Raw genomic sequence first — 12,362 nt, 5'->3', positions numbered from 1 at the left:
CACCATGTGGTTGCTGGGAATTGAACTCAGGACCTTTGGAAGAGCAGGCAATGCTCTTAACCTCTGAGCCATCTCTCCAGCCCCTGAATATAATTCTTTTGTATATACTTAACAGAATTTCTTTATCCATCCATCTGTTAATGGGCATATCAGGACTAGATCCATATCCTGACTACTGAGAGTAATATAGCAATAAACATAAATGTGTGATTTTCTCTGTGAACACTAACTTAGACTCCTTGAGGTATACACCATTGTGTAGTATAGCTAGATCACATGGCAGTTCCTTTTTAGTATTTTGGGAACTTCCATACTTATTTCCACAGTGCTTCTACTAGTTTACATTGCCACCAGCAGTGTCTGAAGTCCCCACCGTCTTTATCGACAGGCACAGTGGCTCATGCCTGTAATCCCAGGTCTTGAGAGGCAGAGGCAGGGATATCACCACAAGGTTGAGGCCAGTGAACTACACAGTTCCAGGCCAGCTACAGTTTCATAGTGAAGTCCTCCCCAAATTTCTCTTGCATGTCCTTGACATCATTTCTTGTCACTTGTTTTCTTGAAGCTAGCCATCTTGACCAGGGTAGGGTGGACTCTCAAAGCAATTTTATGTTTGTTTGTTTTTAAAGTAGTCTGATGTTGGCTAGAATGGCCTCAGAGTTGTATATATCTGAGGTTGGCCTTGAACTCCAAACTACTGATCTTCCTGCATTCATCTTTCAAGAACTCAGATTGTAGATTTGTGCATGCCCAGCCCTCAAAGCAGTTTTGTTTTAAATAAAAATTTATTATTATTATTATTATTATTATTATTTTTTTTTTGGTTTTTCGAGACAGGGTTTCTCTGTGGCTTTGGATGGAGCCTGTCCTGGAACTAGCTCTGTAGACCAGGCTGGTCTCGAACTCACAGAGATCCGCCTGCCTCTGCCTCCCCAGTGCTGGGATTAAAGGCGTGCGCCACCACCGCCCGGCTATTATTATTATTATTATTATGAGAGTGAGTATGTGTGTGTGTATGTGTATATATGTCACTTGGAGGGCATTGGATCTCTTGGAGCCAGAGGCAGAGGAGATTGTGAGCTGAGTAGTGTGGGTGCTGGGAACTGAACTGGAGAAAAGAGCAAGCTCTCTTAACCACTAGGCATCTCCCCAGCCCTCAAAACTTCTCCAGTAGTTAAGAATATTTTTCAAGCCGGGCGGTGGTGGCACACGCCTTTAATCCCAGCACTCGGGAGGCAGAGGCAGGCGGATCTCTGTGAGTTCGAGACCAGCCTGGTTTACAAGAGCTAGTTCCAAGACAGGCTCCAAAACCACAGAGAAACCCTGTCTCGAAAAACCAAAAAAGAAAAAGAATATTTTTCAAGTATTTATTGATTGTCTGTGTTTTTCTCATGAGGACTTTGTGTTCAGTTCATTAATGTATTTACTGATTGCATGGTTTGTTTTTTGTTTAATTTTGGGGGGTTGTTTCATTTCGTCTTGTTTGTGCCGGCTTTGTGTTTATTGCCACAGCTACACCCAGGCCTCGCAGAGGGGTTCTGCGGACTTGCTACCTATCTCCAGCTTCTTGCCTGGGAGCCTTAGTGCATGGCGCCTTGTCTTTCTGTCTTAGCTTCTGATGTTTGAGAGCACAGAATACATACCTTCTCGAATCCAGGTCCAGAGGCTTGTCCTTGAAGAATTTAAGGTTTTTTTTTTTTTTTTTTTTTTGGTTTTTCGAGACAGGGTTTCTCTGTGGCTTTGGAGAACACAAAGCTTGGAACTAGCTTTGTAGACCAGGCTGGTCTCGAACTCACCGAGATCCGCCTGCCTCTGCCTCCCGAGTGCTGGGATTAAAGGTGTGCGCCACCATCGCCCGGCTAGAATTTAAGGTTTTCTTTCTCCTCTGCCTTGCGTGCTGGGATTGAGGGTCTGTGCTACCACACCCTGATCATCCAGACTGTAGTTGATGACTGCGACAGATTTGTAGGCAACTTAGAGTTTGATGAGCTAGGATTTTTTGCCGTTTGTCACATCATCTTAGTGACATGTAGCTGTGACAGCCCTATCTTCCGATGTCCCAGCATTTCATCAGCGCCTCCTTGCCAAGAAGGCACCAGTCCCTCCTCGTAGCCATGGCTGAATTGGCGGTAGTGTTACTGCCCGCTCTGAGTGAAGGAGCTGGAGTTTAGAGATGCTAAGTATTATCGGTTGCATGTCCTTAGCAAAGATTTCCTCGCAGACTGTCTCTTCACTCTGATGATTGTTTCCTTTGCTATACAAAGGCTTTTTAATTTGATAGAATCCTGTCTGTCAATTCTCTGATTGTCTCCTGTGTTCTTGGACCTTTTTAGAAAGTCCTTGCCTGTGCCTGTGTCTCGAAGTGCCTTGTCTGTCTTCAATACCCAGTAAACATTATTCACTGTCCTGGACAGATGAAGCTGTATAGTAGTGAACTTTAAGGTGGATACATAGCTCCAGAGATTGGTCCATCCGCTGGCCTTAGGCTTAATGTTGTTAAGTTTGAGAGCTGTTCTGATTCTATGCAGAAACTAGGGGGCAGGGATATACTTCTTCCCGCACTTCACTATCTGGGCCTAGCATTTTGTCTTCTGTACTGTTTGGTTTGTTTCCAGCCGTCCCTCCTCCAGGCTGGAAGTATCGAGCCTGTATAATGGTTCTGCACCAGAAAAGCAAGGAGGACTGCAGATGGCTGTTTGAGTATTGTAGCGTGTGTGGATGTGAGTGTATGCAAGAGCATAAAGCGCAGAGAATTCCACTTTATGTGGTGCCTTACACCTCTAACCCCAGCACATGGGACTTTGTGGCAGGAGGACTGCTGCAAGTTTGAGGGCTGCCTGGGCTATGTATTGAGAGCCCATCAAGAGAAGGGCTGGGGAGGAAGGGAGGGTGTGGGAGTAGCTCTGGGTTAGAGCATCTCGGTACTGGAGAGAGAACAAAAGATATCCTCCACAGGTAGCAATCAGCTATTATAGTGATTGCTATTGGGGTCCTGCGTCAGAAGTCAGAGGGAAGGGGCTGTGACACTGAGGAAGTAGAGAAGACTGTGTCAAGCACAGAAGCAGGATGGAAGTTGAGCATGGGGGAAAAATGAAGCACAAGAGAGGGTGGAGATAATAGAAGGTGGCAGGCAAAATCAAAACCATGAGATTCCTAAGGCAAGAGTTGCAAGATCTGGAAAACGGGTGGAAGGAGTGGCCTTACACATTATTGGAGAAGACAGCGTTGCTTTTTTTTCTTTTTCTCCCCCCCCCCCCCCGTGTGTGTGTGTGTGAGAGAGACATGGTCTCTCCATATAGCCTGACTATCCTGGAATTCATTATGTAGACTAGACTAGTCTCAAACTCACTGGGTTTAGTTTCTAAACATTAAGGGAATTCCCACAGAATGGCTTTTGATTTCTTTTCAGAGTACATGTGATAGCTTGGGGAACATTAGGTTGGTAAGGAATAGGAGGAAGCAGAAATTTCTGGGGGAGGTAACAAATTGATAGAGATTTCACAAATGAGAGGGAAATTAATAGGATTGTTTGGAAAAATTGAACGAAACGGTACCCTCTGTTAACTGGCTTTTCGTCTTACCTTCTTTCATACCGAGTACATGATAACTATAGACCGCCAACTCAGTTTGTGAGTGAGAACTGTAAGCTTCAGTTTCCTGGTTTGTGAAATATAGCCGCAACCTGTCCCGCTAGTACGCGGAGGCGGTGAGATGGTGTGTGTAATGTGTGCAGCGGCCTGCAGTCATTCATGTCAGCACCGCTGCTCTCTCCTTCATGGCAGAAGAGAGGCAGCAGTTCCCCTGCCCTGCAGGAGGAAGTCATAGTAACATACTTTTGTTCCTTTCCTGCTGTCTGTTCCTGTTCCTGTCTCCAGTAGATGCTCAACAATATGGATCAGGAAAACAAAGGCCGTCTCTGACTTGTTTAGCTCCTCAGTGGTTCTAATGGAAAGAATTGTGTTTAAACATCTGACAGGAGCTTGGGCTGTAGCTCGGTGGCCGAATGCTTGTTTACTGTGCACAAACCCTAGGTTTGATCCCCACCCTACAAAAGTAATTGAATGATTGAAAGACAGAACCTGTCAGGCCCACTGTGCTGGAGCTCTGGGTGAAAGAAGCATGTCAGGAAGAGAGTATTCTCTCTGAGCAGAGTTGGCTAGAGCCCCAGGTTCAGTGCTACAGCTCAGCTCTAACTGGCCTATGATAGAAAGGGGTATTTTGACCCTTGTAATGAAGGAAAGTCCAAAGGAGCCTGGTCCAGTGTCACAGTCGGTGTTACTATGATGTGTTTACCAGGGGGGATCATTGCATGGTTCTTTTTGGGCTCCTTTGCAGCGGGCTCCCATGCGGGCTGAAGTGGAGCAGCAGTCCAGTAGAAAGAGGACTGTCCCTCCCGTGATGCTTAGTTTTTAGTTGCCAACTTTCCACAACCTAGAGTCACCTGAGAATCCTTGACTGAGAAATTGATCTAAATCAGGTTGGCCTGTGGGAATGCCTCTGGGGGATTGTCTGGATTATTAATTGAGGTGAATGTGGACGGCACCATTTCATGAGATGAGCTCTTCACTGTAAGTGCAGAGAAAGCTCTCTGGGCACTAAGCAACATCAAACAAGCAACTAGGGTGGGTAGACTTGTCTCTCTCTGCTCTGGACTGTAGATGTGAAAAGACTAGCTACTTGAGTTCTTGTATATAAAACCTGGAATAGGAAGCCAAATAAACTCTTCCCATGTTGCTCTGGGTTTTTTTTTTTGTTTTGTTTGTTTGATTGTTTTTTTTAAATATTTATTTATTATGTATACAATATTCTATCTGCATGTATGCCTAAAGAGGGCACCAAACCTCATTACAGATGGTTGTGAGCCACCATGTGGTTGCTGGGAATTGAACTCAGGACCTTTGGAAGAGCAGGCAATGCTCTTAACCGCTGAGCCATCTCACCAGCCTCCATGTTTGATTGTTTTTTACAGACAATGTTTCTCTGTGTAACCCAGCCTGTCCTGGAACTTGATCTATAGACCAGGCTGGCCTCAAACTCAAGAGACCCGCCTGTCTTTGCCTGCAGAGTGCTGGGGTATTGTCACAGCAACATAAATGAAACTAGAACCTTTCCATACTAAGCAAAATTCCTAAGGTAGATTCCTGATTTCTGTATTTGGTCATGCACCCACCACCACCCGAGCCAGGCACTGAACTCCAGCACGCAAGCCTGGAGCCATGCTCTGCATAAACTAAAGGGCTCGGTGGACCAATGCTGGTCCCTAAAATCACATGAGCTCAGAGCGAGAGCCAGGGGTCTCCACTGAAAATCCAGTCCCTGTTAAGGAAAGAGGTGTTGTGATAATTGTGCTTTCAGCCCCAATATGCTTACTCACTTTTTCTGCTGTCTTTCCTATAGTCCTTGGGTCTCTCCAGCGCAGCAGCCAGCATGTTTGGGAGTGACGGCAGTGAGCTGATTCTGCACTTTGTTACCCAGTGCAATGCTCGCCTTACCCACATACTGGAAGAGGAGCAGAAGCTGGTGCAGTTGGGCCAGGCAGAGTAAGTCACAGCATGGAGTGGGCCTCTTGCCCTAGCAATTGTCCCCCAGGATGCGGATACAAGAAACACCAAGAGAGCAGTGCTAATACCCCGCAGCTTAGATGGGTCTACAATCAGCAGCCTGAGTGACAGTTTTCCTCAGGCGCTGCTCTGAGTAGGCAGTGTTGCCCCTGCTTTTGAGCTAGTGACATACTGTTTTCTTTCCCTCTTCCAGGAAGAGGAAGACAGACCAGTTCCTGAGGGATGCAGTGGAAACCAGACTGAGAATGCTGATCCCCTACATTGAGCACTGGCCCCGGGTACACAGTCCATGTTAAAGTTCCAGAGCAACAGTAATGATATCCCACCCCCACCCCTTCACCATGTACACTGCTGAGAAGCTAGTTCATGAGTCTTTACCATAGGGCCAGGAAAGCCTAGCACACTTGGCAGAGCTTGGTTACTGCTAGGGCGCACCATAGGGAGCGACTTCAAGATCCTGGACCTGTGAGTGGCCATGCATACTAGTTCATATCACAGGTAGACCCAGTAGCCTGAGTGTGCCATCAGGTCTTCAAGGAAGAGCAGTCTTCCTTGAGCAAGGTCAGAACAGTCAGGAGCTTGTATCAGCCATCATTACTCATTGAGTGTTGTTGTGTTTCAGGTCTTGAGTACTAGGCTTCTTGGTATATTGCTAGGGTAATGCTTGCCAAAGGAGTATTCATTCCAAGGACTGCCTCCATTTTTCTCCTTTCTGAAGCATGTCACAGTGTGGCCTTTTTCTGAGTTAAAAATTACATCAGCAATGAGGATGACTCAAGCACCCAGTATCCTATATCCAGCTGGAAGATTTGAGTGTGTGACCTTGGTCAGCCAGCTGACGGACGTTGACCACCTAGAGCTCATAAAGCCCGAGCAGAGAACAATAGCAATGGGTTTTTGATCCTACTGCACGTGCTGGCTTTGGGGGGGCCTGGGCAGTTTGGAATGCTCAACTTACTAAACCTGGATGGAGGTGGGCGGTCCTTGGACTTCCCACAGGTCAGGGAACCCTGATGGCTCTTCAAGCTGATGAGGGAGAGGGACTTGATCGGGGGAGGGGGAGGGAAATGGGAGGCGGTGGCGGGGAGGAGGCAGAAATCCTCAATAAATAAATAAATTTTAAAAAATTAAAAAAAAAAAAAAAGCCCGAGCAGAGCAGTACTGGGTGTCAGCTGCCTGCCTGAGTCAGCACACTGCTGCCTTCTGGGCCCTTTGCTAGTGAACACTTTCCCGCTAGTGAAGGACCTCTCGCCAACCCAGAGGATTATAGAGTTGGTAAAGTGTCGAGAGCTTGTTCTGTCGGGCCTGGAGAAGCTGGTATTTGCTAAGGAAGACTCTCAGATTGGTTCTGGCACTAGTGTCAACTGGGAAGATTTGTTTTTGTGGGAACAGGAATCTACTGTGACTGAATGAGGTACCCTTTCCATCCTTGCTTCCAGGACTCTTGTACAGGAGTGACCCCTTCAGCTGTCACTATTCCCAGTTTCAAATGTTGGCCCGGAGACTCTAATTAGGTCATCTTAGGACAGAACCATGCCCCTGGCCCCATCACCTCTAGTCAGGGTTTCTTGCTGCTACATCCACCCATAATGAGTTTCAAAGAGCAAGAACTAGACTGTCCCCTGTGACACCCCCCCCCCATGTGAGTCCTGTGTGCTGCCATTTCCTGCATGCAGTTCCTCCTCTGTCATTTGTTCTTCAGGCCCTCAGCATCCTCCTGCTTCCTCACAACATCCCGCCCAGCCTGAACTTGCTCACCACCATGGTGGATGACATGTGGCACTATGCTGGGGACCAGTCCACTGATGTGAGTATTTTCTGTAGGCCCATAGCTTGCTAGCAAAGGCTTGGGCCAGGTGTTTCTTGAAGTTTGTGAAATTTCTTTGATGAAAAGTCTGGAAGGACAGCAGTGTTATTCCCATCTCAGGAAGACAGGTCTTTGATGAGCCCGAGTGGCATGTGGATCATTGTCATCTGGTGACCAGCATTTGAGCATGAACCATTGACTCTCCCTCCCGCTTGTGGAGGGGGCACAGATCTTGGGGCCTTATGACAGGGCTGCTCTATCATAACCATTTCCCCTCAGTCTCCTGAGACATAGATTCTGCAGCAGATTCCCCCGTGTCTTCATTTGCTGAGACTGACTTTGAAACATTGCTTTTCAAAGAAACTCCTCCCCCATCTTGACCCATTTTGCTGAGAGATCAATAAGCCTCTATAAGGAGGCACCAGGAAGAATATGACTTGTTAAATGCTTCCATATTTCTGGTGGGATATTAAAATATATATATATATATATATATATACACCTTCATAAAGGAAATTAAAATGTGATAGTACTTTGAGGTCTCAGGGATGGCAAGGTGCACAGATACATCCTCCCTCCATACTTGTAACGAAGTGCTTTAATAAACTTTCTCTGTGTGGGAATATACCACCAACAGAGATGGTGGAAAACAAAATTAGAGAGCAAAGAAATTAAAGGAATAAAGCACTGGGTAGCTGAGCTAGTCCTCTGAAGAGCAATTTCCAGAGCTGGCAGAAGTCACCGGGGACTCGAACTTTCAGCTTCATCCAGATGTTATAACCTGTCCCTGATCCTGCGGCAGCCCTCCCCATGTGGTTTAGTCGTGACTGTTGGATTGTAGACCCTCCCCAGGACTCAACACTTCACCAGTCAAATCACCTTGGCTGCTAGTTAAAACCTCCTGGTTCCTAGTGTTTAATTCACACTCTCTAACTCTCAGCCTAGGAGGTTGGGACCAGGAGCTTACAGTTTTCATCTCACAGACAGCTTTGATGCCCAGCCAAGTTCAGAGCAGTAGTGGTGTCCAGAGGGCCATGTGTGCAGTGAGAGAGAGAGGAAATGAGGAGGGAGCCTGGGAGTCTCTGAGGTCTTAAGTGAGAAAAACCCAGGACTTCCTTTGCGCACAGAGCAGTGATTTCCTGCCTGCTGGGTGGGTCTCTCTGCAGTTTAACTGGTACACCCGCCGTGCGGTGCTGGCTGGCATCTACAACACAACAGAGCTGGTGATGATGCAGGACTCCTCCCCGGACTTTGAAGATACTTGGCGTTTCCTGGAAAACCGGATTAATGATGCAATGAACATGGGCCACACAGCTAAGCAGGTAGTTGGGGACTAGACATTTGGAAACCCTTTTCAGTAGGCACACCCTGTTGGCCAAAAACCACACGTGATCACCTGGCTGTTCTCTTGCTTCCTGTTCTTAACTGACAGTCCCAAAGGCCTTCCCAAAGAGGCTGGCAGTTTTTTCCTCATGTTAGCCCTTAAAAGTCTACTGTCTGCCAGGTGGTGGTGGTGCACGCCTTTAATTCCAGCACTCAGAGGCAAAGGCAGGTGGATCTCTGTGAATTTGAGGCTGTCTGCTCTGTCTGTCTGTGCCTGAGTTGTCCATAGGCTCTTTTCCAGTACATTAATCCATCTTGACTCTACTGTCGGGCTCGTAGGCTTCCTCAGTTGTCCTTTCTGTTTCCCCTTTGAGCTCACTCAGGGGCTTAACAGAATCTGACCCAGACCCCTCTTAGGTGAAGTCCACTGGAGAAGCACTGGTGCAAGGACTGATGGGTGCAGCGGTCACGGTAAGTCCTGCCCAGTTCACCACTGCCTGCCTCCCACTCCACTCTGGTCCTGGGCTGTTTGTAACATGTCACCAACCCACATAGCTTTGGCTTGCAAGCTGCATAAAGCTGATCTTGGTTTAGTCTTGGTATCTTATTCTCAAATGAATACCCCACCCCGTCTTTGCTGGCATCAGGAAACAGTTGCTAGAGCTTGGTTGGAGAGGCAGTACAAACCTGTATTCCATCACTCATTATGCTGAGGCAGGAGGATAAAAAGTTCCAGGCCAGCTTGGCTATATGACAAGCTTTCTCAAAATAGAAAAAAAAAAATCACTTCTGCCTCTGGGTCCCCAGAATGCTTGAATCTGTGTCATAATTGTACCTACTACCTTGAATAACCCAGGGATTCCCATTGTAGCCTTAGAGGTAAGACAAGCCTCACCACTCTCTCTGTTTCTGTCCCTGTGTTAGCTCAAGAACCTAACAGGTCTAAACCAGCGCCGATGAGAGAAAGGGGAACCCGCGTACCTGGAAGGAGCGGCGGTACGTATGACGGGCTTTGACAAGATACGCCATCCATCAAACAAGATGTTAACCAGAGCACAGGGAAGAACTTGGCGTTACGATGATAGCCATGAGGCCGGAAATCACAGTGCACTTGCTCCTGTTCTAATCTGGAATCAGGCCACTTCTTCAGTTCCTAATACCAAACCTGGCCCCCGATGCCTTTCTGCATTGCAACTGTGTGACTGAAAAATGAGACTTAAATCCAAGCTTTCAAGCCACAGAAACTTGGCATGACTCTGCCATGGTCTCAGGCATCTTGATCATGCCTTGACCTTAGAACTGCTCTCTGGGAGCTGGGCATGGTAACCTATATTCTCACCACTCAGGGGACTGCCACAGCGGGATTGAGAATTCAAAGCCAGGCTTGTCTCAAACAAAATCTCCTGAGAAAAGTTCTTAGGAGCTCACAGCCAGGGACAGAAACCACCACACAGCAGCAGCTCCTCCCCAGTGCAGGACAGACAGTGTGCTCACAGAGGTATTTGCGACTGACCATTGCTCGTCTGGGTCCCCTCAGAAAGCTGCCTCCCCTGAGACAGGTGCCTTCTGGACAGTCATGCTGAGCCTGGCCAGAAATGTGATCCCAGGCCTGGCATCACAGACACCAGAATGCATCACAAGGTCACTAGTGTATTTAGAATCTATAAAAATAATAAATATGTTTGAAACAATTTCCTGTTGTCCAGTTTCCATCTAGACAATGTTAAGTATCCTAGACCCCAGCAGTAGACAGTAGTGTGTGGAAGAGGCCTGAGTTCTGGCCTTGGCACTGCCTTATACCTTCAGGGTCACTGTGACAGCTCTGCATTCTGGACCTAAGTATTCTCTCAGTCAAACAAGGATAAAAACTCTCCCCAGGCCATGAGCTCCCTTGTCTACACTTGGTCTCTAAGGGCAGTCCTTCGCTTTCATAGTCCTCTATGCTGGCTGGGCTTCCTTTACCCCATGGTTAGCACTGTCTTCTGCTGTGTTTTCCTGTTTAAGTCAACTGATGGGGAAAGTCAAGCTTCAGGTTTTGTCTCATAGGCTTTCTGTCGGGCTCTTTCTGTACCTCTGATTTTTTTTTTCTTTTTTTGCCTCTTGCCATCCCATAGAATTACTGCCGTAGCCATTACACTTTATCCTTTTTAGCATCCCTCTCGCTCAGCAGACAAATGTGATTCATAGCTCACTGGGATGGTGTGTGCTATGGAGCAGGCCTCCTCTATCGCAGGAAGAAATGTCACTCGTTTCAGCAAACTCTTCTCTAGTAACTGCTGCCCTCTGAGTGTAGCTCCCTCGGGGTTCTGTTTAAGGGCCTCAGTGTGAGCAGCTGCCGCTTTTGTGAGGCCTGTTTAAACTCCTCAGGTGCAGCTACACAGATCTGTAGACGTGGAGAACATTGTATCTTCAGAAGAACATCGGACGAGCAAGAGTAGAAAGGAAGTGTGTGTATCATTGCTGAAGCATACTTTGGGGACCTTTGAGGCATCTCAGTGGGTGAGAGCACTAGCAATCAGGCCTGGCATCCTAAGTTCAGTCCCAGGGACCCACCTGGTGGAAGGAGAGGATTGATTCCCACGTCCTTTGATTCTACATACATCATGTGCTGACACCATCATGTACATACACATACATAGTAAAATACAGCGCTCTAGCTGAATGTGAGTGTGTGTGTGTCTTTGAGATAGTACTTCAACTGGCCTGAGAATTTCCTTTGTACAGGATCTAGCTGGTGGAGCACTTCCAGGGGTTCCTCTCTCTCCACCTTCCAGCTGAAAGCACTAAGACTGCAGCGCTGCATTGCCGTGCCCTGCATTGCCGTGCCCTGCATTGCCGTGCCCTGCTTCCCATGAGCTCTGAGGATTGGAACTTGGGTCCTCATTCTCGCACATAAATCGTTTTACACACTTGGGTCAGCCCTCTTGTTTATCTGTGTACAACTTCATTTTTAAAAAGGGTTTCGTTGTATTCCTATTTGTTGCATTTTTAATTATTTTTATAATTTTTATTTTTAAAATTATAGTCACATCATTTCCCCTTTCCCTTTCTTCCCACTCCTTCCATGCACCTCTCAAACTCATGTCCTGTCTTGTTAGTTATTGTCACACACATTCCTAATACATCGTTATTGTCATACACATTCCTAATACATAAATACAACCTGCTCAGGCCTTATAACGTTATTTATATGATCTCAGGGCGTTTGATACTCTGTTGGATAACCCACTGCAGGGCCCTTCCCTGAGGAAGGTTATTCTCCCACTTGCAGCACCTCCGGGTCTATGTAGAGTTGAGCTCCCTCCCCCTTCCGTGTTAAAATGTCCATTGGTGTCATTGTTCATGTCTCCTTTAGGCAGTCCTGTTGGTGGGACTTCATCATGTGTGGTGTTTCTAACTTTTCTAGGAGACTTTATCTCATGGCAAACTTAATGTTCCTCTGGCTCTTGCAAGCTTTCCACTCCCTCTTCCACAATGATCCCTGGGCCTCAGATGTTGAATTAGTTGTAGATATATAGCAGTTGAGACTGGGCACCCAGCAATCTCTTGTTCTCTGCGTTTTTTTTGTTTGTTTGTTTGTTTAGGGTTTTTTATTTGTTTTGTTTTTGTTTTTCAAGACAGGGTTTCTCTGTAGCTTTGGAGCCTGTCCTGGAACTAGCTCTTGTAGACCA

General features: G+C 46.9%; 1 protein-coding gene across 1 annotated transcript in view; it reads left to right on the top strand.

The window, feature by feature from the left end:
- Coq9 (coenzyme Q9) overlaps window positions 1-10,382 on the top strand; it is a 17,234-nt gene extending 6,852 nt beyond the window's left edge. Inside the window, exons 4-9 of the mRNA XM_005345589.2 lie at window positions 5,398-5,540; window positions 5,755-5,839; window positions 7,264-7,368; window positions 8,535-8,690; window positions 9,109-9,162; window positions 9,616-10,382. Coding sequence (XP_005345646.1) covers window positions 5,398-5,540; window positions 5,755-5,839; window positions 7,264-7,368; window positions 8,535-8,690; window positions 9,109-9,162; window positions 9,616-9,651 — 579 coding nt within the window. The 3' untranslated portion in view covers window positions 9,652-10,382. The remainder of the gene's footprint in view (window positions 1-5,397; window positions 5,541-5,754; window positions 5,840-7,263; window positions 7,369-8,534; window positions 8,691-9,108; window positions 9,163-9,615) is intronic.
- The last annotated feature ends 1,980 nt before the right edge of the window (window positions 10,383-12,362 follow it).

The sequence above is a fragment of the Microtus ochrogaster genome, chromosome 4, assembly GCF_000317375.1.
Source record: "Microtus ochrogaster isolate Prairie Vole_2 chromosome 4, MicOch1.0, whole genome shotgun sequence".
In the NCBI taxonomy this organism is placed as follows: Eukaryota; Metazoa; Chordata; class Mammalia; order Rodentia; family Cricetidae; genus Microtus; species Microtus ochrogaster.
This window is presented reverse-complemented; position numbering and strand designations above follow the sequence as displayed.